General features: G+C 46.5%; 1 protein-coding gene across 1 annotated transcript in view; it reads right to left on the reverse strand.

Annotated features, from left to right (window-relative positions):
- The window catches only part of LOC146805184 (uncharacterized), a 1,401,767-nt gene that overhangs the window by 1,001,139 nt on the left and 373,487 nt on the right, over window positions 1-27,141 (reverse strand). The window contains exon 4 of the mRNA XM_085622379.1: window positions 10,113-10,157. Coding sequence (XP_085478505.1) covers window positions 10,113-10,157 — 45 coding nt within the window. The remainder of the gene's footprint in view (window positions 1-10,112; window positions 10,158-27,141) is intronic.

Here is a 27,141-nt window from a genome sequence, read left to right on the forward strand (position 1 = left end):
GAGCCAGACAGAGGGTACCAGCATTAGAATTCTTGACTAGTTGTTACTCCTGTTACTTTTTGGTGCTGCAAAAGGATGAAGGTCAGTATGTTTGGTTTAATGATGAATGTTGGACAAGTAAGCAGAAATTAACTTCAGCCTTGAAAAAGAGGAACTGCACTGTGGATGTGAATCAAAATTAAAATAATCTTCAGAATGAATATCAAAAATGGTAACTGCAGTTCAAAATATCGAGCAATTTGAAGGTTGCTGCACAACATTAAGACTCGGAAAAACTGGGAAATTATGAAATGGAGCTGAAATAGTCTGGGGAATTTCTTATAGACCTGTATTGTGGTACATAACTGTTTTTCACATTTTAAGAATAGGTATTCCGCTGGGACAAATCCCTTTAATGTAAAGGCCCATTTGAGTTTCTCTCAAACCCCAGAGAGTCATCCAAAACTTGTGTTTACCATTCCAGGAGTAGAAGCAGCTAAAGCATGCTAGAAAGCTAATAAGGCTGCCAGTCTAGATGTGGCTGAAGACAGATTATGTTCTTTCTAATTTACAGGCTGGCTTCAGGAGTTGTATTGGCACTATTAATCAGTCCATGAGGGTTCAACTTATTTGCATAAACTTTACACAACTGAAAAATGTTCAATTATGCCTCACCTTCTTAGCCCTGAAATCTGCATTTGATCTGGTGGATCGGGACAACTTGTAGTACACCCTAAAATACCAGCGTCTTGATATTGCTTTGTTAGTGCTGTTAGGAGCGAACACAGAAATAACACAGCAAGAGTACATTATGGCCGACAAGAAGAATGGATAAAGGCCTTCTTTAACATGACAGGGGTATGATAAGGTTATGCTCTTGTACCCACACTTTTAGTTTATTCTTGAATGATGTGGGTAATATTCCTACCGATCTAAATCTTGACATCCCAAAGATCAGTAGTGAAAAATTGACTCTTACTTTTCACCAATGATGCCATGTTATTGTTCCTGTAATAAATTGTGTTTTTGATTGGGGGGGAGAGGGAAGGGGAACCCTTCTCAAAAAACAACCACAGTCATTGTCAGGGTGAACCACAAAAGTCACTCACCTATTCTGTGCTTCACCCTCTGGTATTGTGACACAAAAGCAGTCAGGCTTAACTGAGAGGCACTGTGTTAAGTATTTATGCAGTACACAAACAGTTAAAAAGTAGAAACACACCACAAGAGACATACCATACCAATTCAGAAAAGTGGAATAACATGTAATAAATAAAAGGAGACCAAAATGACAAAAATCCAATCAGTAGAACCGGAGATATGCAGTTTAAAGATTTTAAGTAAAAATAGCGCCAAGAAGACAAAATCACTAACTGGGGATATGTGGTGGCACTAAACCAGGACAAATTCACAAGTTCAGGTCAACTGCGATTGAGTGCAGACCTTCCCACAGTTCGGCACGCAGAGTTCAGCATGTCAGAATTTCACAGGAGTAGCTCAGCTGATGCCAGCCTAGGGTCCAGGACCTGGGGAAGCATGTCTTGACAATCAGGAACTCACTATAGCAGAAGCAAGCAGGGCTCACACATGTCCAGTTACAGCTCCAAACAGGTCCAGTTGCAGGTCAGCAGTAGCGGGGAGGTCTCTGGAGCTTTCTTTGTCCCTGTTGCTCAGAACAGGAAGCTCAATTGACTCTTGGAGTCACTCATGTTATCCTGGAATGAAGGAAGCAGGTACAGCCTTCCATCTCAGAGAGCAGTGCGGGCCTCGAGTAGCAGTGCAGTCTTACTTACAGTTGCTTCATTCACCTTTCTTCCCCTATCCATGCTCCAAGAGGTCTAGGGTGGCAAACAGCTGGTGTCAAGTTCCTTTGTGAGTGTGTAGAGGCAGCCCTTTCACAGATGTAGACCTTTGATATATAAGTGCGGCAGGGTACAACTGTGCCCCTCCTATCCAGGGAGGATGGCACATTCCCAGCTATGCCCAGGCCCTATTGTTCATTGCTAGTGCCTAATACGCTTTCCTGCTGAGGGGGGGGGGGGGGGGGGGAATTAACAGACCTAGGCAGCTGGAAACTCCTAGGAGGCTAAGAAAGTTAAGGGCAGGAAAATGCCAACTTTTTAAAAGGGGAAGTTTCAGAAATGTAATCTAAAATCAAACATTACCATGAAAGAGGATTTTACATTGCAACTAATTTGAGTCCAAACATAACATTTGTACCTGTTCCCAATCAAATGTTAGCACCTATTAAATATAATAGGGTAACCCAATGTTATCCTATAGGAGACGTAGGCCTCACACAGTAGTGAAAAACTAATTTGGGAGTTTTTCACTACCAGGAGATATAAAACATACAAGTACATGTTCAACTTTTAAATATATTGCACCCTTCCCTATGGCCTGTTTAGTGTGTACTTTAGGGATAACATATGTATTACAAATGGAGGTTTAGGCCTGGCAAAAGGTTTATTTTGCCAGGTGAAATTGGTAGTTTAGAAATGGTACAAAGGCCACAGTGGCAGGCCTGGGGACATGTTTTAAAGGGCTACTTACGTAGGTGGCACAAAAAGTGCTGCACGCACAATAGTAGTATTACATTTTTAGGCCCTGGTTACATGTAGTACAACTCTACTAGGGACTTATGCGCAAATTAAATGTTACAATTGGGTGAAGCCAGTTTTACCATGTTTAAAGGATACAAGCACATCCGCACTGGTTAGCACCGACCATGATGCGCACCTTCTCGGCCTCCAGTGGCGGCCCCCGCGCCCCCCTGTTCCTACGTGGCGACTGTCACGGGAATGTCTCACGGACCAGACCTTTACACATGACCACCAACGTAGCATCCAGGACTACTTTACGCATAATGCGGGGACCGCGTCGTCAACCCTGGTCGAGTGGGATGGTTTCAAGGTAGTGGCCAGGGGAGAATGCATTCGGTACAGAACCGGGGTGCGACACACCCTGGAGCAAGCCCTAGAGAAGGCGGAGCAGCAACTGGCTACGGCCACTAAGGCCGCAGATCAATCAGTGGCGACGGTAGCTCAGGTCGCCCACACCAAATCGGAGTACCAGGTGGCGTGCGTGGACTTGCGTCGTCACAATTTTCGGGCATACGCAAACCGAATGCATCGGGACCGCGATAAGTCGGGCACACTCCTGGCATGGCTTGCTAAGCAAGATACTGAAATCCGGCCTATTACTGCAATCATAAATCCCCAGGGTACCCTGGTGCAATCTCAGGATGAGATCCTCCAGGCGTTCTATCACCATTACTCGGCAGTCTACACTGTTCCCCCGTCTCTCGACCTCGGGGCCATCGACCACTTCCTCGACCCTCTTCCCCTTCCCCGAATTGCCGCTGTAGACCGTAAGGGGTTGGACGCAAAGATAACAACAACAGAGATTACAAGTGCGGTACGAGCACTGGCCCGCGGCAAGGCCCCTGGCCTTGACGGGCTCCCACTTGAATATTACGCCACTTTTGCCCCACAGTTGACCTCTCGTCTGTCAGCAGTATTGGACTCGGCGCTTCGACTCGGCGAACTGCCCGGCTCTATGAGAGCATCGGTGATTGTGACGTTTCCGAAACCTGACCGAGACCCTCAACTCCTCGCCTCCTACCGGCCCATCACGCTACTCACAGCGGACTGTAAAATCCTGGGAAAAATTTTGGCAGACAGATACTCTCAAATCATATGCCCGTTAGTACACCCGGACCAGTGCGGTTTCGTTCCAGGGAGGACAACCTCTCATAATATTCGGCGCCTCTTTCACATTCAGGATCAGATTGTGGATCGCTTTCCGCACGCGGCGTGTCTGATCTTGGACATTGAAAAGGCGTTCGACACCCTAACGTGGCAATTCCTCTTTGCAGTCCTGGGGCGGGCGGGTCTCGGCCCCACGCTCATAGCCTATACTCGCCTACTCTACACCAATCTTACATCCCGGATCCGCCTCGGTCGCTATATCTCCCCGGAATTTGCGATACACAGGGGTACGCGACAGGGGTGCCCCCTCTCGCCCCTCTTATTCGCACTAGCGGTAGAACCCTTGGCCATCCGGCTCCGTGGGGATGGGTGGGCCTGGGGTATCCCGCTGGCGGATGTCACACACTGTGTTTCTATGTATGCGGACGATCTTCTCATATATATACGGGATGTGACGGCGGATCTCACCACCGTTGAGACCGCCCTGACGGAGTTCGCGGAGGCCTCGGGGCTGAGGGTGAACTGGGACAAATCGATGGTCTATCCCCTCCACCCGGACACCCCCCCTCGGGAGGTCTGGATCGGCGACCGGAAACTGCACTGGGCGACGGAGGGGCCCCGATACCTCGGGATCCGATTATATCATTCCCCACTCGACATTTTTGAAGGGAACCATCGGAGAGCACTAGCAGGGATACGATCCTCCATTGGGTTCTGGCGGAGTTTACCGTTGGCCCCGATCGGCCGGGTAGCCCTGGCAAAGATGATACTGGTCCCGCGACTTTTGTACTACTTCACCAATCTCCCAGTGATTCCCCCCCCGCTCCTTCTTCAAAGATTTAGATACGCTCCTCAGCTCTCTAATATGGGGGCAGGGACGACACAGAATCGCGCTGGCCAAGCTAAGACTGCCCACGACGCAGGGGGGGCTAGGGGCGCCTTCATTCGAAGCCTACTTCCTGGCGTCGCAGCTCCAATGGCTCTCATATTGGACGGCGGAGCGATACCTGCTTGAGACATGCACTGTCACGGGACATGTGCCCCTGCCCGAGTTGCGTCGCCTGCTTCTGCCGGGTTCTCGTCCCATGCGAACCTACCCCCTGCAGGTGGACGTTGCCCGGAAGTGTGTGCAACGTATCCACCGCATGGCACCGCGCTGCCCTCCATACACGCCATTACTACCGCTGGTCGGCTGGCCCAGAAATGATGGTTTTTTCACACCCGCCATGCTTCGGGATTGGACGGCGAGGGACATTGTCGAAGCGGAAATGCTATTTGACGAGGGACAACTCAAGCCATACCGACAGCTCATGGAGGAATACGATCTGCCCCCAGGCCAGTTCCTGCTTCACCGTCAACTCCTCAGCCACTTTCGACCATATTCTGACCTCACACAAGGGGAGCCTCCCACACACCCAGTCCTTCACACACTCTTACAACTGGGACGGGGTCGACACCTTATTACATGGTTGACTAAATCAATTGGGGACCTAACACCCCCACTGCTGGTGCCTCTCCGAGCCCTATGGGAGGAGGAGACGGGATGACCATTTCACGACAGCGAATGGGACAGAGCGATAGAATTCCCCAAAAAAGTATCCAGGAATGCCCGCTTTAAAAATATACAATTTCACATACTCCATAGCGCCTATTTGACGCCAGCGCGCCTGCAACGTTTTTATCCCGACACTACATTTCTATGCCCTCGCTGTCAGGCGCAGGATGCTGCCTTCCTTCACATGTTCTGGACCTGTCCGGGCATTCAGCACTATTGGACTTCGATCCACTCAACACTCAGGGATCTCACTGGGCTGACCCATTTGACTACCTGGGAGGGATGCGCACTGGGTATCCTGGGGCGGAGAAAACGACACAAGGTGTCGATGCGCTTCGTCTTCCTGGCCCACCTACTGGCCAAACGCTGTATAGCAATGCACTGGCGATCCCCCACTGGTCCTCCACTTGCAGCTTGGGTGGGGGCTGTTCTTAAATGGGCTGCTGCGGAGGAAGACGCAATACGAGAGGAGGAGGCCAAAGGTACCCGTAAAACCCCTATCTCTTTAGAATGGGCGCTCCTACTACACCAATTCAGACAATCTCAGACCCCACCTGCACCGGTAGCCGACAGGAATACCCCCGACGCCGCACCGCCTAACGCGGTCTGGGTCTCCACGGCGAGGGATCCCCCCCAATGTTCCCCCGCACCACCCCTGGGCCAGCGGAGTTCCCCCCCCTGCTCACCTGATGCACCCCATGGCTCCTCATCCCGGACTGTGCACACGCCCACCCCCCCCAGATGGGAGGCAGGAATATAGCCGAATAGGCAATGACAGATTTGGGACATAGCCTAGACCTCGTCCCTCAGAACTCCATGGCATCCCCCAGTTTGGTTCTCCTCCCCAGTTTTTTATACAGGCAATGATCTGCTACCATACAGACCACTTCCACCCGGACCAAGACATATACGCACTCTCTATATGGATGTTGGTCTATTTGTTCACTCTTGTAACGTACCCATTTTCGCGAAAAATGATGTATGTATACTTCTATTCTTAAATGCCAATAAAAAGTATTTTCAAAAAAAAAAAAAATCCGCACTGGTTAGCAGTGGTAAGGTGCACAGAGTTCTAATGCCAACATAAATACATTTCAGCAACCAGAAGGGGAGAGGGCAAAAAGTTTGGGAAAGGACCATACCAAGGCTGTCAGGTCTAACAGTCCCACGCCGAAAAGTCCATACATAGTTTGTTGCAAGGTTTTGTTAATTATTACTATGAAACATCTAACTATAAATGTCGCTCAAAAAAAATCTTTGATATTGAGACCAAAGACTTGTTAAAACATTTGACATTCATTGTCAACTTGTTGAAAGATTTACCACCGTGCAATGATAGGCAAGGAGGACAATCTATTACCACCATATTACACCTTTATAAAATGAAGGCTGTGGCAGCAGCACTGTATGCAGCAGAGCTTTGGAGCTACCTAACTGTAAAATCAGAACATTACTCACGGGAGGTCAAGGTACTCCCTTATCCCTCTTAATCTCGAGCTTGATAATAATTTAGTGACTGATTAAATTGCATTGCATCCCATCCTCTACTGGCTGAGCTGCATAAGAATCAACTTGCTGAAATGTTTGTAAGACTATGGTTGAGATTGTTGCACTGCAAAGCACCAATAGAAAAGAATGGTTTCGGCATGGGAATCTAGCCTGAGGGAAATTAGTTCGTAGGAACTTTGGTCTAATCCAACTACAACTAAATCCTATCCTACTAACTAGTTGAACGAAAAATATTTGCATAGTAAGCATGGGAAGCGTCTTAATGAAGTAGAGCATGGGCCCGTGACATCTAGCTATCTCACATATAAAAAAAGGTTTGTTCTGCCAGCAATATCTTGATAAAATCTGAACCTTTTACTTACATTTCGGTTGGGCATCTTACCTGCTCGAGAATACTTGTCTGAATCATACCCAGCAGCCTACTAAAATTGTCTATCTGATTTTTCTTTCGGGGCACAGTTACTATAATGCTTGAATGAGTTTTTGTTCTAAAGAAATGTCTATCTGTAAAAAGTGGCTAGCGCCCCTTTTAAAGAAACTTAAAGTCTAGCACTATACTGCTGCTTTGGTCCTGCGGTATAAGTCGGATATAGAATCAATGTACAGAGCTGTGGCTTCTTATATCTGGGCCACATCAAGGATATCATAAGCTTGAGCTAAGAGTTTTTCATGTGAATCATACTGTAAAGTGTAAAAATTAATGTAATGTTCTTTTTTAACAATTGTATGTTTTTAATGCGGTGCTAGTATGTAGTATGACTAGTATGTGTATATTTTATTGTTGTTAGGGCCTTTTAGCTGAAAACAATGAATTCAAAAGCGAATTTCAAATTTATCTATTGCAGAATTTCAGGATCCAGGCTTCCTACCTCATAACCCTCTCTCATTTACTTGGCTGCATGAAGTGACAGTGAAGTACCTAAGTAATTAAGAACCCACCCATTGCTTTCACTCTAAAGATGTGCCTACTACTTAGGCTCGAGATGAAAAACAAATTTGAATTACAAATACTTGTTTGCCAAGAGGTTTGTTGGCTTGGGTATTTGGGTTTTTATTAACTAACTAATAATAAACTAAACTGAACTGGGTAGTGAAAATGTAACTGCTTAAACAAAGTTTCCAAATTAAAGAATCCCTTAGAACTACCAACTTTCATCACCGCTGCCAAATATTCACTGGAAGTTTAACAGCAAAGTACACAGTTGTTTCTTGATAATTAGTTTGGGCCAAATTCTCAATGGTCTACTGTAAATGTACACTAAAATGGCTTCATTTCCAACACTTAGGGTTTCATACTGGTATTTCTGGCAGGTGTAAATTGTATTACTACTGAGGGTTCCTCGGCCACCAGTGTATTGGAATCTGCAGTAGTAAACCCAAATGCAAAGGGTGTGGAGTTAGCAGATCGAAGTGTGTTTTGCCTTGGAAATTTGTCAATGGCCACATATTTCTGAGTTTTTGGGTATTCACAAACTAACCTTTTTCCTACATGGAAATGGTAGGGGATTTACTCTGGCAAAGAGCTGTAAGTATCTGTCCTTGAAGCAAGGGAAGGGGAGGAGGAAGAGGTGTCTCCAGGAGGAAAATGTTTTCACCACGAATAAAAATGAACAGTAAAACATAATGTGCAACTGATCATCAGTCTGCATTCCCAAAGAGTGGAGACGAATACTATATTTTACTTCCACACTTTCAAAATGGAGGAACCGGGTTACAAGTCACATGACATTCCCAGAGGTAAGCCTGGAATCCAGCACCTGGCACAACTTTCAAGGCATACTACTGGGAATATTTATGAATTCTGAAAAGCACTACATTTGCACCCATTTATAGGAATACCACTATGGGTGATGATGTACTTCTTTTGTTGAGAGTCAGACACTTTGGGGCAGATTTACAAGCTTCTTGCGCCACTTTTGCTTCACTTTTCCCATGTTAAATGTTACGCAAAAATGGCACAAGGGGCTTGTAAATCTGCCCCTTTGTATTTTGCATGTAGTGTATCCAGGGCATATTTTAAATGTGACAGATTTTGAGTAGAGACATGGAATACTCAGAGAATTCTCACAGGAAGGTTTTTTGCTGATTTGTCACTGGAAGACGCTGGCATTAAATTGCAAAGGTGTATTGATGTAAGGTCTTTAACAGCATGCATAATAGTATTAACATGATCTGATTCACACATACTGAAATCAATATACTCAACTGAACGACGGTGTTCATTTTAACATTGAATAATGTAGGTTGTTGCTGCCTGTAGTCATCATTCCAGCATACAGTCATCTTTCTTGTCCTTTTCGGACCATGCACTCAACACACATAAGCAACGTTATAAACACTGTGTTCATACACAATGTGTATTTTCCATGGACAACATGATGCTTAATTTACAGGCAATCTTAGAATGCTGTGACAGTACAATGAATGCCTCTGTTGCCTCACCTATGGGAGCCATGGTATGATTTTAGTTAGGACTTGTCCTTATATATTAAGTGATGGAAATGTGTCCTAATTATTGAGGCATCTCAAGAGCACCACAGTTGGGAACAATATTATGCAAATCTGTGGGGCAATGCTGAATAATTTATTGTTAGAAAGTGGATAGTTCTTCCTTTAACCTGATTGGTTCGGCTGCACGGTCTTAAATAATTGTATTTATGTATGGATTTCTTTGTATTTTGGATTATAAAAGAAGCCACTTCCTAAGGGTGCTGGGCTCATCCTCCATTAACATTTAGGAGGCGACTCCCATGTCAGTCTGACCTCTGATTTATTTCTGTAGAGTTTAACAATATTTTGTTTGCCTATTCTTTATTTTGCATTTTATTCGGAGCTTTATGCTGTTATTTGATTTACACGAATCATTGGCTGACTCCTAACCATTTGATTTGCCTTCTATAATTATGTAATCCTTTGACAAACTTTCATGGGTTCATTTTAATATTTGTCTCGTGTTCATTGAAACGTATAATGTTCTTTACATTCAATTCTGATTGTTATTGAATATCCAATTTAATTATTGACCAGGTACAGTTGAGGAGCAGCAAAATCCTTAGGGGATTAACGCCACTCCTGGTTTTAATTCGACTCATGAGGAAAAAGAGGCAACAGTATTGAGATACTCATATGCATTAATTTGCATTTACATCCATGCCTAAATCGCCTGCTTCAAGCACAGACCACGAGGTGATGAGGATGCAAGCCAGACTGACCGCTTAAATGCAACATCACACTTAACATCCAGAATTTCTCTTTTTACAACTTTGAAGTTTAGAGGCTGGGGCTATTCTCGTTGGTTAGGAACACATTCTGTAGAGTTCCTTTTTTATTCAGCAAGAACATACAACAACAGAGCTTACCCAGCCTCGGACATTCTCCCGTTTACAATTTTCTGATTTTTCAAGCTGTTTGCAAAAACAAAATCACAGGCAAATGAGACAAAATAGTACATCTGCAGCTAAATGTGCAGAACAGAAGAACTTTATACTGACAATGTATCATTACTACATGAGTGCTGCCGATATCTAGTTTCCATTTTGAGAGATAAAAATCTAGGAGCATTTTCTAAATGTTTTAGCCTTTACGGAAAAGTAATAAATGGATGCTAATTGTTCAAGACAGTGGCAAGAAGACCAAAAATAACACTTACCTGCAATGTCATGACAGCTTTCTTTTGCTATAACCCTCATTACACATTCTCAAAAGATTTCATTTTACCATAAGAGCGGAAGCCCCAAATTTAAACAGATGCTAGGTCATCTCCTGCGACCCAGCACAATACAAAAATACTTTGAGGGATATTCACAAGGACTTATCTCTGATTTATCTCAACCTTAACGCATCAAAAGTGGAGATAGATTTAACACCCCATTCACAAGCTGGTGCAAAATGCAGACATCACCAGTATTCCCGCGATAACTGCCCCAAAATGTATCTCCACGTTGGACAACACCAACTAACCCTAATGAGATGCAGAGTAGGCGTTCCTGTGCAGAAACACACGAAAAAACCAAACACCACTCACACAACGAACTGCCAGAACTGCGAAGCAAACCAAAAACAGGCAATAAGCCGCGGTAGCACCAGGGATTTAACACCTGCCTTTTGCGGGTGTTAAGCAGGACGACTACCCGCAGCATGAAAGGGAGCCCAGCCAAGAGCTACACCTGAAGACCCACAGATGCCATCGAGACAATGATCATGCAGCTCCGATACCCATGAGGGCCACAACACCCACCTCCACCACCCCCAGCATCCCCACCCCCCCAGACATTCACATACCGTGCACGACACAAGAGCCACAAAAAGTGCATGATGACGCACATTGCCAAAAAAATAACACATGTGTGGCAGGAAGAACAAGAAACTGTCACACAGCACTGAAGTAACAACCAAAAACTTTATTGAAATACAACACAAAACAGCAATGCGTAAGACTCCTGTCGGGTCCATCAGGGACAATGTCAACATCACAGCCTGGAAAATAATGCACAAAATCAGAACGTGTGTCATGCGCACATCAAAGGAGCGAGACACAGAGAAACAGAGAAGGAAAGAAAGCCAGAGAGAGAAAGAGAGGGAAGAAAAGAAAGAAAAGGAACGGAGAGAGAGAGGAGAGAGAGTGAGAGAGAGAGAGAAGGAAAGGAAGGGAGAGAGAGAGAGAAAGAGAGAGAGAAGGAAAGGAAGGGAGAGACAGAGAGAGAGACTTCCGCCCCTGCGCACCCAGGCCCCACTGTTCACCTGCTGCCACCGGTGTGCCCACCAGTGGGCACACCACGTGCCCGTGCAAGCTCCAAACCTCGGTCCCGCCACCATGGCATGGTCCACATCATGCGGATCCGCTCCGCAGCCCAGCAGGTCCCACACATGAAGCTGAGTCCTGAGTCATCAATGGAGGAGACCACATCAGTGCACACGTCATCATTGCAGGCTGCACACCTGCTCAGCCATTTCGGTGCCACCCACCCTGTGCAACGCCAGTCAGCGCCACGTGGTGGTAGGCCCGTGACGGCCGCAAGGCGCCGGGTGCCACTGACACATCAGGGGCCGGAGGAGGATTGTCGTTCGCACTGTGTGGCAGTGACACATCAGGTGCCGGAGTGGATACGCCTGCCGCACTGTGAGGCACTGACACACCAGGGGGAGGAGATGTGGATGGTGTGGGGGCAGCAGCATTCATCAGCGCCACGCCTTGTGGCAGCAATGCCATGATGAGGATCTGCAGGGCATGGTAGATCCCAGCTACATCTCGCTGATATGCAGCGGCGACTGCCATCCTTTCCGCCTCCATCCGCACCATGTCCTCCATGAGCCTCTGCATGTGTGCCAGCTCACGGCTGGGTTCACTGGAGCCACTCTGAGCGGACAGGTGTTCTTCTCTCCACGTCATGACTCCAGAGATGTCAGTCAGGGCCCATTGAAGACCATGGAGCGGGCCGTGGGTGTTCATTAGGGCATGGAGCTGGTCCCTGAGGGGACCTAGACACCCATGGATGGCGTCCAGTTTGGTAGCTGTGAGGTAGAAACCCACCTGCACCTGCTCAGCCGTCTCCCTCTGGCCCTCCAGCGCACGGCGCTGGAAGGCCATGTTTTGTTCCTAGGGGTCTTGGGAGACTGCCGGGGCTGCGGGTGCCTCCTGATGGGTGGTTTGATTAGTGGGTGGGGTCTCCTTGATGCAGCTGGGCTGCCCTGATCCTGTAGGTGAGTTGCGGCTGATGTCAATGATGTCTTGGAAGGCTTGGGTGTCGATGCTGGGGGTGTCCTCCTCATCATCAGTGAAGAGTGGCTGGGACTACTCTGCAGGAGGTGTTGATGGTGCCTCTGCAATGTGAAGAGGAGATGGTGTATTACAATGGGTCCACATGTATGTAGCCGCATGGTACATGTTGACATTCAGACAGAATAGCATTGTACATTGTGACAGTCTGTAGATCAGGACCATGACCCAGAATCATTGTGGGTGTACACTGTGCTCTGCTTGATTGTGCATGTGTGCCATTGTGTCATCTCCACCCATCCCCCCAGTACCTAGGGGTCACTCACCCTGTTGCGGTTGTGTTGTGTCCTGTCGCGCAGTGTTCGGTCCCCCGACTCCATCCACAGTCTCCCCACTGATGACTGTCGACACCAGCTCCTCCATGTCATCCAGCTGTGGCGCTGGGCTCCCACCTCCAGTCTGCATTGCTGCATTCCGGTTGGCTGCGAGTTTATCCTTGATGTCATTCCTTCGCCTCTTGGCCTCATCCATTGACCTCTTGTGCTCTCCGATGGCATTCACCTTGTCCACGATGTTCCGCCATAGTCCATTTTTGGTGCCCAATGACACGTTGGAGGTGACAAACAGTTGTTGATGGTGTTGCATCACCTCCGTGACCAGGATCCTGTTTTCCTGCGGACTGAACTTCATCGAGGTGACCAACAGTTGTTGATGGTGTTCCATCACCTCCGTGACCAGGATCCTGTTTTCCTGCGGACTGAACTTCATCTTCCTCTTCTTCTTGATCTTGCCCTTCCCTGACCCTGATATCCCAGGCTGGTCGTCCGGGATGTGTGTGGGTTTGCACTCGACCTCTGCGCCTGCTGGCTGCCTCCATGGTGCTTGGGTGTTGGTCAGTTTGTGTTTGAGCGTTTTTTCTACTTTTGTAGTGATTTTCCCCGCTTGCCATGTGTGTATAGCAGGCCTGGCGCTGCTTATCGCTGATTTCCTCATCGCGCTTTGGCCCATTGCATGTTTTTTCGCGTTGAGGTTTGTGTTTTTATCTCCGTCGCGGTGGTTGTATCATAAACATTGGCTGCGTTTTCCGCAGCCTATCCCATGGTACCGTCGTGTTGTGAATTCCACTTTGACACTGAGTTATTTTCACACGATAGGCTGCAATGTGTAAAGTTGCGTTAACATTTTTTGGAGATGTTTAGCACACGTTCTTGTGAATATACCCCTTTTTTATTAAGCCATTTGAGTAACCAATTGCTATAGTAGTTTACTTAGCTACATAAGATTATTCTTACATTCCATTTGTCTTTCCTTTACAATACAGTTTTTTTTTCTGTAAGATGTCTTCTGATGACAACGAAATGTGTACTTTTGAGGTCCAGTGACACTGAATGAATATTTTATTTATTGCACAGTTACTTAAAACCATTTGCAATGTAGCTAAAATGCGTACAATTCTTTTTGCTTAAGATCCATACAGTAAAAAGAGTTAACTTTGGGCTTTATCTAATTTCAATTCTAAAACGTAATATAGTATTTACATTTAAAAGGAGAAAGGTTACCTATACAGCCTTATGACATAATTGAATGTATCTTTTTAAAGTGTGCCTTTAGTCCAGTCGACAACAAGACTATTTTCTAGAGACTGACTTGTTGCAGGTCGAGACTCCTTCGGAGTTTTCGGGACCATCTTCTTCAATAGATCTAAGGAGCAACTTATCCATATATCTCCCAAATCTAGCCAAGTCTGAAGGTAGGGTGCAAGAAAATTAAAAAAAAGCTGCTTCTTTCACTGTCCGGGCCACATTGCGTAACCACATTGGCTTTAAAAGCTTCTGACTGGACTGTAACATGCAGGGGCAGCAGCAAGTCAATGTAGCAAAGATTCTGTTTTAAATTTGCAAAATCTACATTTGATTTTAATTTCAAGGGACTTCGACCCGGGATTTAATTATTTGATTGGGAGAAGCACTAGTCTGGCCTGCTGAATTTTTTTTTACTTTTGAGGTCCCTCTTTTGTTTTTATTACATCTCCAAGTATTAGCTGTTCACTGACATAATATCTAAACCATAAATATTGTGATAGAGAAATATTGTGTGAAAAACATTGCTTTCCTATACATATAAAGGTGAGTGCAAAAATTTCGTTTTACACTAATATTGAAGAAATATACATACAAATACCGTTTTTTAATATATATACATTGTTAAAAATAGTACATTTTAAATATTTTAACATATAAAATTAATATATTGTAAATTAAATATATGAACAAATTATTTTAATATATATAAATATATACTTCCTTAAGTGTCTGCACCTGCTTCGGAATTGGGGATTGGGACTAGTGCTATATATATATATATATATATATATATAATTTCTTGAAATATATGGACAAGTAAACGGAACCCACTATAGGGTATGACTGGCTCAATGGACTACAAATTCCATCATGCAGCAGGCTCCACTACGTACTAAACGTGATCCACGACGCGTACTAAACGCCACCCACGAGGGGAAGATATATAATGCAAGAACTGGAGCTTATCCGTCGAACATCCATACTGCAAGCTACCCATGATTAAGAGGTGCAAACCTCGAAACGCATCGGGTGAAAGACACTGGAATGCGGTGCTGGTTCTCTATGGCAATAAACCGGCTGGTTTACATTGGGTGAGAGTGTGTCCTTAATAAGCTTCAGGCCATTGTTTTGAAAAATTTTACACGGCTGCCTGTGCCGTGAAGGGCTGCACCATCTCATGACCTCGTGAGGCTGCTGGTTGGAACGTATCCGTACCTGTTTTGCAGCACACCTAATGGGAGTTATTCAAACCAACGCTGTTTTCTGGACCCTACTAAGAGAAATAATTTCTTGAAATATATGGACAAGTAAACGGAACCCACTATAGGGTATGACTGGCTCAATGGACTACAAATTCCATCATGCAGCAGGCTCCACTACGTACTAAACGTGATCCACGACGCGTACTAATCGCCACCCACGAGGGGAAGATATATAATGCAAGAACTGGAGCTTATCCGTCGAACATCCATACTGCAAGCTACCCATGATTAAGAGGTGCAAACCTCGAAACGCGTTGGGTGAAAGACACTGGAATGCGGTGCTGGTTCTCTATGGCAATAAACCGTCTGGTTTACATTGGGTGAGAGTGCGTCCTTAATAAGCTTCAGGCCATTGTTTTGAAAAATTTTACACGGCTGCCTGTGCCGTGAAGGGCTGCACCATCTCATGACCTCGAGAGGCTGCTGGTTGGAACGTATCCGTACCTGTTTTGAAGCACACCTAATGGGAGTTATTCAAACCAGCGCTGTTTTCTGGACCCTACTAAGGGAAATAATTTCTTGAAATATATGGACAAGTAAACGGAACCCACTATAGGGTATGACTGGCTCAATGGACTACAAATTCTATCATGCAGCAGGCTCCACTACGTACTAAACGTGATCCACGACGCGTACTAAACGCCACCCAAGAACTGGAGCTTATCCGTCGAACATCCATATTGCAAGCTGCCCATGATTAAGAGGTGCAAACCTCGAAACGCGTCGGGTGAAAGACACTGGAATGCGGTGCTGGTTCTCTATGGCAATAAACCGGCTGGTTTACATTGGGTGAGAGTGCGTCCTTAATAAGCTTCAGGCCATTGTTTTGAAAAATATATATATAAGTGTCATGTGAGCAAGGCTCTGAGGAGCTGAAACGTTATGGCCGTCGCTCTGGGTGAATAAATCGAACTTGCACTTGAATTTGGCTCGTGTACTTACTTCGCAAAGCAGTTGAAGGATTTCAAGGCTGGTGGAAGTGGTAGCTGTGATATATATATATATATATATATATATATTATGAAACTTTCAGGCTAGGAGCGGACTGGAGCTGGCCAAAAGTTTTGAAAATTTCGCGAAGATTCGTCAATCGGCGCCAAAGTTATTCCAAATAGAATGTTGAGGATTTCCTATGGAAAATAGGTCCTAACTATATCTACCTACTGGCGACCGCCAGTAGGTAATATATATAGAGAAATTCCCCTGTTATAGTTAGTTCAGCTAACTATAACTCGCGCCCCCTCAATGCACTGCTGATGACGTCACATATTACATCACTCATGACATGGTCAGTGATATCACTGATGACATCACTGATGGCATCTCAAATAACATCACTGATGACATCATCCAGTGACTGTGTGTTTCTGTAAAGTTTAAATATGTTTAATATATATAGGGAAAGGCGTATTGAAGAATGAGTGGGTGTATAAGATTCTGAATCGATGATTTAGTAGATGTGTGACTGACTCTATAAGTGAGTGATTAAACGTATCTTACTGAATGCATGGGTTAGTGACTAAACTGTGTGAATGTCTGTATCCGTCTTTCTGTTGGTGTGTGAGCAGCTGCATGGGTTTGTGAATAGCTACATGAGTGTCCATATGGGTTATTGATTGGTTGTCTGAGTATCTGTATGGGTGCCTGAGTGTTTGTGTGGGTGGGGTATGTGTGACTGTGCATAGATGTGTGAGTTGGTGATTCACTGGGTGCATGGTTTTAAGAGTGCATCTGTGATGGACTGGGTGGGTGAGTGTGTGTATGGGAGTGTTAGTGAGTGAATGTATATCTCAGTGGTACATGTGTGAGTAACTACATATGTGAAAGGCAGAAAATATGTGTGTTGGAGTATTTAAATGGCTATAAGTGCGAGTGTGTGATTGTGAGAGTGGCTGTATGGATTAGTGTGTGCTTGTATCATTGATTATATAAGAGCGTAAGAATGTGCTAGTATTTGTATGAGTAAGTGAGCTGGTGTGTGTATAACTGTATAGGTGAGGAAATGGGAGTGAGATTGATTCTTTGCATGACGTGTGTGAGTAACTCCATGGATGAGTGGCAGTGTGTGAGTGTCTATATAGGTGTATGGGTGCATATGATAGTCCTATACTGAGTGACCATAAGTATGAGTGACTGTACAGGTGAGTGAGTGGATGTGAGTGTATACCTAAGAATCAGTGAGTGGGTATGTAGTTATTGGTGTTGGAGTGTCTATGATTTTGAGAATGGCAGTCTGCAATTTAGAGTGAGTGTATCAAAGGTTATATTAGGGTGTGAGAAGATGCATCAAATTAGCACATGGATGATGTCATCAGTGATGTCATTTGAGATGTCATCAGCAATGTCACTGAACATGTCATGAGTGATGTAATATGTGACGTCATCAGCAGTGCATTGCGGGGGCATGAGTTATAGTTAGCTGAACTAACTATTTCGGGGGAATTTCTCTGGTTTTGTACGAGTGAAATGTCCAACTAACTATCACTTTCCCTAAAAACTATAGTTTTTTCAGTGAATTTCTAAGGCTTTTTAAATGCTAATTTCTAACTATTTCTTCTGTCCATCATCCCCTTTGGTATCGCCTAATTTCTAACTGTAACATGCCTGAAACCTATGGTTTTTTCAGTGAATTTCAAATGTTTTTTTGAATGCGAATTTCTAACTATAACGTGCCTGAAACCTATGGTGTTTTAAGTGAATTTCAAAGGTTTTTGTACATGCTAGTTTCTAACTATGCCTACAGAGGTATGACATGCGAAGAAAGAAGAAAAACGCACAAAAAGAAGCAAAAGAAATGCAGAAAGAAGCAACAGAAGTCCACAAAGACGAAGAAAAGTGCAGGAAGAAGCAAGACATGTGCAGAAAGAACCAACAGAGGAGCAGAAAGAAGCCTTGTTGCAAAATCATCCTGTGCCCACAATTTTTTCAGGCGGGTACTGGTGGTAACTGACTCTGACTAACCAGGCCTAGAGCCAGTGCTATGCTAAAAGACACTTAGAATACAGTGAAAACACCTACATACACCAGGGAACACTATGCGTTGGGGTACCCCTGTGATTGGCATGACCTCCTCTGTAAAACCCTAGTACATAATAGGGCAGGGGGATTTAAGCTACCTCTAAGTCAGAGGTGCAGAAATATGCTACTTTAACTAGTAATCGCGTTTGCAGAGTGGTGGAGAAAGAGTGCTGGGCGCCCAACCAACGCTCAGGAATTCCGCTGCGTAGGACTTACAGGAGGTACCAGGAGGGATTCTCGGCCCCCAAACTCCCTCAGGACTAAATTGGACTTCATCCCCCATCCCATAGTCTGCCACAAGGCAGTTTGCAGAGTGGTAGAGAAAGGGGACCATGGCCTCTGAAGACTTCTTAGCAATCCCACTGTGTGGGACTTACTGGAGGCAACAAGACGGGTAGTTGGCCCCCAAGGACATCCTTGGGAGCCAACTTCCGAAACTATTACCTCCAGTCAGTCTCACACAGCAGCACTGGTAAGTACTCGTACCAGGTCACGTCCACTTTTTCCCACCACTCTACAAACGCGCTCCCTGGTGCGCTCTTGGATGGGGATTGAAGTCCCCTTCACTGCTCCGGGTCCTTTAGGGGCCAAATACCCTACATTTAACTCCAGTAAGCCCCACGCAGTGGGATTGGTGCGAGGCAGACAAAGGCCATGCCCCATTTCTTCACCACTCTGCAAACGCGCCCCCTGGCACGTTGTAAGTTGGGGGATTAAGTCCCCTTGAATCCTGAGGGTCCCTGGGGTCTAACTAGCCCACCAGGTACCTCCAGTATGCGCCACAGAGCTGCATTGCAGAGAGGTGTAAAAAGGGGCGTGGCCTGGACCACCTCTCTGCAACGCAGCACAGTGGCACTTACTGGATGTACCTGGTGGGCTAATTGGCCCCCAGGGACCCTCAGGACTGAAGAGGAATTAATTCCCCAACATAAAACGTGCCACAGGGCGTGTTTGCACACATGTCACCTCAGGCCCCGCCCCTCCCTTCACCACTATACAAACATGCCCCGTGGCGGGTTTTAAGTTGGGGGATAAAGTCCCCTTGAATCCTGAGGGTCCCTGGGGACCAACCAGCCCACCAGGTACCTCCAGTAAGCGCCACAGAGCTGCGTTGCAGAGAGGTGTAAAAAGGGCCGTGGCCTGGACCACCTCTCTGCAACGCAGGCCTGTGGCACTTACTGGAGGTACTGGTGGGCTAGTTGGCCCCTAGGGGCCCTCAGGATTGAAGGGGAATTAATGCCCCACTCAAAATGCACCACAGGGCGTGTTTGCACACATGTCACCTCAGGCCCCGCCCCTCCCTTCACCACTGTGCAAACGCACCCCGTGACTCATTTTACGTTGGGCTATGAAGTTCCCTTGTATCCTGAGGGTCCCTGGGGACCAACTAGCCCACCAGGTACCTCCAGTAAGCGCCACAGAGCTGCATTGCAGAGAGGTGTAAAAAGGGGCGTGGCCTGGACCACCTCTCTGCAACGCAGGCCTGTGGCGCTTACTGGAGGTACCTGGTGAGCTAGTTGGCTCCCAGGGACCCTCAGGATTGAAGATGAATTAATTCCCCAACTTTAAACATGCCACAGGGCGTGTTTGTACACATTTCACCTCAGGCCCCGCCCCCTCCCTTCACCACTGTCCAAACGTGCCCTGTTGTGCATTTTAAGTTGGGGGATTAAGTCCCCCTGAATCCTGAGGTTCCCTGGGGTCCAACTAGCCCACTAGGTACCTCCAGTAAGCGCCACAGTGCCATGTTGCAGAGAGGTGTAAAAAGGGGCGTGGCCTGGACCACCTCTCTGCAACCCAGGCCTGTGGCGCTTACTGGAGGTACCTGGTGGGCTAGTTGCCCCCCAGGGGCCCTCAGGATTGAAGGTGAATTAATTCCCCAACTTAAAACGCGCCAAAGGGCATGTTTGCACCCATGTCACCTCAGGCCCCACCCCCTCCCTTCACCACTATACAAACATGCCCAGTGGCGGGTTTTAAGTTGGGGGATAAAGTTCCCTTGAATCCTGAGGGTCCCTGGGGACCAACCAGCCCACCAGGTACCTCCAGTAAGCGCCACAGAGCTGCGTTGCAGAGAGGTGTAAAAAGGGCCATGGCCTGGACCACCTCTCTGCAACGCAGGCCTGTGGCACTTACTGGAGGTACATGGTGGGATAGTTGGCCCCTAGGGGCCCTCAGGATTGAAGGGGAATTAATGCCCCAACTCAAAACGCACCACAGGGCGTGTTTGCACACATGTCACCTCAGGCCCCGTCCCCTCCCTTCACCACTGTGCAAACGCACCCCGTGGCACATTTTAAGTTGGGCTATAAAGTTCCCTTATATTCTGAGGGTCCCTGGGGACCAACTAGCCCACCAGGTACCTCCAGTAAGCGCCACAGAGCTGCATTGCAGAGAGGTGTAAAAAGGGGTGTGTCCTGGACCACCTCTCTGCAACGCAGGCCTGTGGCGCTTACGGGAGGTACCTGGTGAGCTAGTTGGCCCCCAGGGACCCTCAGGATTGAAGATGAATTAATTCCCCAACTTTAAACGTGCCACAGGGCGTGTTTGCACACATGTCACCTCAGGCCCCGCCCCCTCCCTTCACCACTGTCCAAACGTGCCCTGTTGTGCATTTTAAGTTGGGGGATTAAGTCCCCCTGAATCCTGAGGTTCCCTGGGGTCCAACTAGCCCACTAGGTACCTCCAGTAAGCGCCACAGTGCCGCGTTGCAGAGAGGTGTAAAAAGGGGCGTGGCCTGGACCACCTCTCTGCAACGCAGGCCTGGGCGCTTACTGGAGGTACCTGGTGGGCTAGTTGGCCCCCAGGGGCCCTCAGGATTGAAGGGGAATTAATTCCCCAACTTAAAACGTGCCAAAGGGCATGTTTGCACCCATGTCACCTCAGGCCCCGTCCCCTCCCTTCACCACTGTGCAAACATGCCCCGTGGCACGTTTTAAGTTGGGGGATAAAGTCCCCTTGAATCCTGAGGGCCCCAGGGGTCCAACTAGCCCACCAGGTACCTCCAGTAAGTGCCACAGAGCTGCGTTGCAGAGAGGTGTAAAAAGGGGCATGGCCTGGACCACCTCTCTGTAACGCAGCCCTGTGGCGCTTACTGGAGGTACCTGGTGGGATAGTTGGACCCCAGGGACCCCCAGTATTGAAGGGGAATTAATTCCCCAAATTAAAACGTGCCACAGGGCGCGTTTGCAGAGTGTTGGTGGGAGGGAGCGGGGCCTCAGCGATGCTGGTCTTTTTTATACATTTTTATTTTTAAGAAGGGGAGCTGTGTGGCCCACCTTCCTTTCCTATTTTATGAGCCCTGGGGACCTCATCCCCCAGGGCCTGACCTCTATTTTTCAATTTTTTTTAAAAATGAAAGGGGCCTCGTGGGCCACCTCCCGAGGCTATATTTGGCCCTGGGAACCCCATCGCCCGGGGACCCCATCCCCTGGGGCATGACCAGTGTTTATTTAAAAAAAAAAAATTGGAGCGGGTCTGGGTGGCCCCACTCCTCAGGCCATTTATGGCCCCAAGGACCCCATCCCCCGGGGACAGCCTTTGCGTGTTTTTTTTTTTTTTTTAATTTACTATGGGGGAGGGGGGACGCGTTGCCCCCCTCCCGGGCAACTTCTTACCCCGGGGACCCCATCCCCTGGGGCCTGGCCTCTCGTTGGGGACCGTGGGGGGAGCCCCAATGCCCCAACGGTTACAACCGGCTCCCTGCCTCTTGCGGGAGCCGGCATTGCTTTTCCACATGGGGAGCTGCTGACATGCAGCTCCCCGTCTGGAAAAGCAAACTGGTTTGGATTTTGGAAGAGAGAGCAGGTTTCCTGCTCTATCTTCCAAAATCTAAACCACAGTTTGCTATGGCAGGGCGGGAGACGCAAGGCTCCCGCCCTGACATAGCAAACAGCAGTGTCCCGGGGGCTGGCACCCCGGGACAATGCAGGAGCCGGCCCTGGGGGTTGGCAGTTCCCAGGGCCATCACAGGCTCTAGGAGGGGGGCCGCGCGGCCCTCCTCCCATCACATGCACAGACCCGGGGAGGTGGTGGTCCCCAGGGCTCCCTAACGGACCCCCAAATTTGCATTTTAGTTCCCCGGGGAGGTGGCGGTCCCTGGGGCATGTGGGGGGGCTCAAGCTCACCCACACAGGTTTATTTGTGACCCCCACAAATATTTGATAAAAGCCCCAGGGTGTGGTGGTCCCTGGGGCTTGGGGGGCATTGGAGGCCCCCCAAACATTTAAAAAACAAGCCCCGGTGGGGTGGCGGTCCCCGGGGCTGCCCGGGTGCCATGTGCCCCCCACAACTATTTAAGAAGAGCCCCGGGGGTGGCAGTCCCAGGGCCCCCACAATTAAATTGTAACCATGCCTCCGGGACTTGGCCCACCCGGGGGCTAAATAATAACGAAGCGCAAGAGTCCGCGCTTTGTTTTTTTTATTTTCACAGCGGGATTCACGGATCTACCGCGTATTTTTTCATTTTAAAAAACTAAATGCTTTGTTTGACCCTGGGGGTCCTTGTGGGACCCCCTGAGCAGGCCTTTTTTTGTTTTTCGCGTTTCTTTTTCTCTTTTTTTGTGACTCGGTTCTACCGAGTCACATGATGGCTGCCAACACTTCCTGGTTTGGAGTGTTGACAGCCAATTAGAATAAAGCTCGTGGTCGGGAGGGTCGGCGGATCCACCGCGCCTCTATCTATTGATACTTCTATTTTTTGATTTTCTCAGCAACTACTAAACGGATTTACACCATTTAAAAAAAAGGGCGCTACCTTTTGCCAAATTTGGTGTAATTCCGTTCAGCAGTTCAAGCTGTAGCCGTGTCTAAACTTTCCTATGGGAATTTCATTTTTCGACCTCTTTTTTTTACATTTCTCAGGAACTACTGAACGGATTTACACCATTTAACAAAAAGAGTTCTTTCTAAAATAAGGGCTACCTTTTTGCCAAATTTGGTGTCATTCCGTTCAGCAGTTCGGTTCGGGCTGTAGCCGTGTCTAGTTTCCTATGGAAAATAACATGGAGAAAACACGTTTTGGGACTCCCCTTTTTTCTTGGCCCCCACTTACCGCATCACCCCGAAACTTACAGGATAGGAGCTGACCGGAGTGCCTCACGAGTTTTGAAAATTTCGCAAAGATTAGTCATCCGGCGCCAAAGTTATTGGGAAAACAAAAAACGCTTTTCCTATGGAAACTAGGTCCTTACTATAATTACCTACTGGCGACCGCCAGAAGGTGATATATATATATATATATATATATATTCACTGAAAAAAACATAGGTTTCACACATGTTATAGTTAGCAGGACATTTCACTCGTGAAAAACCAATGAAATTCCCCCGTTATAGTTAGTTCAGGTAACTATAATTCACGCGACTGCAATCCACTGCTGATGACGTCAGATATTACATCACTGTATTTAGACACTTATTTACCCATTTATTCTTCCATTATCCTATAGCTATACATATATTACAAATATTTATTTTACAGAAAGACACATATGTCATCAGTGATGTAATATCTGATGTCATCAGCAGTGGATTGCGGTCGCGTGAGTTATAGTTACCTGAACTAACTATAACGGGGGAATTTAATTGGTTTTTCAGGAGTGAAATGTCCTGCTAACTATAACATGTGTGAAACCTATGGTTTTTTCAGTGAATTTGCAAGGTTTTTTAAATGCTAATTCCTAACTATAGCGTGTGTTATAACCGTACGCGCACCCTGGCGTGCGCGAGCGCGATTCTGATTGGTTGTTAGATCTTAGTAAACATTCGAATCGGTCGAAACCAGGAAGTGTCGGCCGCCATTTTGTCTCTCGCACTGTGAGGGGGTGAAAAACAAAGGTGGAGAACGTGAAAAGGGGGCAGGGTGGACAGTTCCTGACCCCCTAGCCTTTGTCAGGGGGTCCCAGAAGGACCCCCAAGGGCAAAAATTAAATGTAATTTTTTTTCGAAAAATCGCGGAATGCGCTTAGCGTGTGCGTATGGGGTAAACGGAAACATTTTGCGAACTTCGCGTAATTACGCTTACCGTACGCGCACGGCAAGAATTTTTTTTTAAAAAGGAGATCTTAAACAAAATTAAAAAAAATTGTGAGGTAAGGTTGGCTCTTAAAAGAGCCGTTGTGTTAATACAGGGACAGAGGAAAGAAAGAATGGGAATATTATGAACGTCTACAAACGTGCTGATCTATCTTATTGTTAATAAGGGAAACACTGGTCTCCCCAAAAACAATAAGACCACAACACGTTGTACACCTCATTGCAACCCTCTGAAATCGAGGGTTAATGTCCACAGGAGCAGAAGAAGGTGATGCTCCCACCTCAGAGGAAGGGCTCAGCTGAGCTGTCGATGATGTACTCGGCTGAGCTTCTGAGGTTGGGCTCGGTTGACTTACTGAAGAGTTTGCTTCAGTATGTCGAGCATAGGTCCTGGGATGTACATCCCTAATGTCATCATAGAGTAATTTCCAAAGGAATACTTCTTCCTTGGATTTCCTCTAGATAAAACACGCTCACAAAGTGTGCAACTGACCAATGGAGCATTCACCTTTTTCTGCCCCTCAGGAAAAGTAAAATACTCCCACACAAAAGAATTCTTTTGTTTCCTCCTTCTCTGTCTAATGATGGTGCTGCTAGGCTCACTGTCAGAAGAGGACTGCTGCTCTGCCATTGTATCTCAATGTCAATTCAGCTCCTTCTCCTAGGGGATCTCAAGCAGTAATGAGGGGAATGGGTGTGGTGTTGGAAGTTTCTGGATATGCAACAAGTTTAAACCAATGAAAAGTGGATCACATGACCTATCGTGCGCGCTCCGTAAGCTTACCGTACGCGCTCGTAAGAAAGTACACATGCGCAAACGTGCCGTAAGCGTGCGCTTACGGAGCACGTACGTCGGACGCACTCGCGCATGTGCATTACACGCGCCCGCGTAACCGCGACGTTGGTTCCGTGTAACGCGCATGCGTGTACGCGTCGCAGAAGAAGTACGCATGCGTATGTACGTCACGTACGCATGCGTACGAACGTCACGTATGCATGCGTACGTACGTCGCGTACATATCACGTAAGCGCTCCGTACTTATGACGTACGGAGCGCGTAGCGTCAGCTTACCGTACGCGCACGGCAAAAAATCCATAAAAAAATAAATTAAAAGTTTCAAGGGTTGTAGAAGATAATAACTGTGATGTACAACTATATGTAAACATTAATTTTTAAAAAATTAACCATTACATAATGCAGGATATAGTACAGATATTATTTTTTAACAAAAATCTCCAAAAAAAAAGAATAAAAAAAATTTGCATTTAAAAAACCTTGCAAATTCGCGAAGAGCCGCACCACCCCGAAGATTGTAAGGGGGCCGTAGGGGTTTGACATTTGCCGAGTCCTTTGGAGCAGCGCTTGGATGGATTTGAAACAGCGGTACTTGGAGGGGCCCATCCAGGGCTTTATGCCGAGATATTTGCAGCGAGATATTGTGGCCACTAAATTACAAGCGCACTGCAAGTCCCAACATTCAGCGGGGGATGACAATGGATTTGATTGGCCCATTGGAGGGCATGTGATTGGTCAAAATGGTGGCAGTGGCGTTTGGCTGCGAGTTGTAGTGAGGCACCAAGAAGAAGGGCGTGATGCCCGAAACGCGACGTGCAGAAACCGCAACAGGCAATATTGACTCTCCATGTGTCTGCTGTCTCATCCTGAATAAAGATTTTGCCACAAATCGGCACTGGCTCGAGTGCGCTCTTGTGCATAGGGCACTTGTGTTTGAATATATCTATCTATATATATATATATATATATATATATATATATATATATATATTATCTACTGGCGGTCGCCAGTAGATAGTTATAGTTAGGACCGAGTTTCCATAAGAAATCTGAAAATTCTATTTTTAATAACTTTGGCGCCGGTTGACGAATCCTCGCGAATTTTTCAAAACTAATGGGGCGCTTCGCTCAGCTTCTACCCTGAAAGTTTTGGGGTGATTCGTCAAGCAGGGGCCAAGAAAAAAGGGGGGTCCCACAACGTGTTTTCCCCATGCATTTTCCCATTGGACCTTTAGTCGAAGGTACAGCCCGAACGGCTGAACAGAATTACTTGAAATTTGGCAAAGAGGTAGTCCTCAGGTCAGGCATGTGCCTTTTGCATATATGGTGTCAATCTGTTCAGTAGTTCCTGAGAAAATTAGCACGCATCGTCATGTTGCAGCACTATCTGCATTTTAAGCAGTTTTAATTTTTGCAGTTTTATTTCTGCAGTCAATCGGCAGATTTTTTTGAGAGCATTGACGCCATATCTTTAATTATCACAAAAGCACCTCGGCATGTCATTATGACTTGTTTAAGTTCAGGTCAATGAGACATATTTATATAATTGCTGTGTATACATAAGGAATTTGATCAAGCCTAATAGTCGACATTACTTGCTCATTTGCGCAGTATGCAGTTTTCATATTTGTTAATCAAATTGTTTGCATTTTGCATTGTTGCACATGTTAAAACCAGTGGGCCCGATTCACAGAACTAATTTAAGACAAAATCCTAAACTTACTACCATTTTGGTATTCACAGAAGGCACTTACTCATTTTGGTATTCACAGAAGGCACTTACTCATTTCGGTATTCACAGAAGTTAGGAGTCCTAACTTTAGGAATCCTAAATGCCTTCTGTGAATACTGAAAGTCTTAAAATTAGGATTTTTCTCAGTTTAGGAGTCCTAAAGTTAGGACTCCTAACTTTACTACTACTAAACTGAGAAAAATCCTAATTTTAAGACTTTCGGTATTCACAGAAGGCATTTAGGAG

Source organism: Triturus cristatus, chromosome 8 (assembly GCF_964204655.1).
Source record: "Triturus cristatus chromosome 8, aTriCri1.1, whole genome shotgun sequence".
Classification (NCBI taxonomy): Eukaryota; Metazoa; Chordata; class Amphibia; order Caudata; family Salamandridae; genus Triturus; species Triturus cristatus.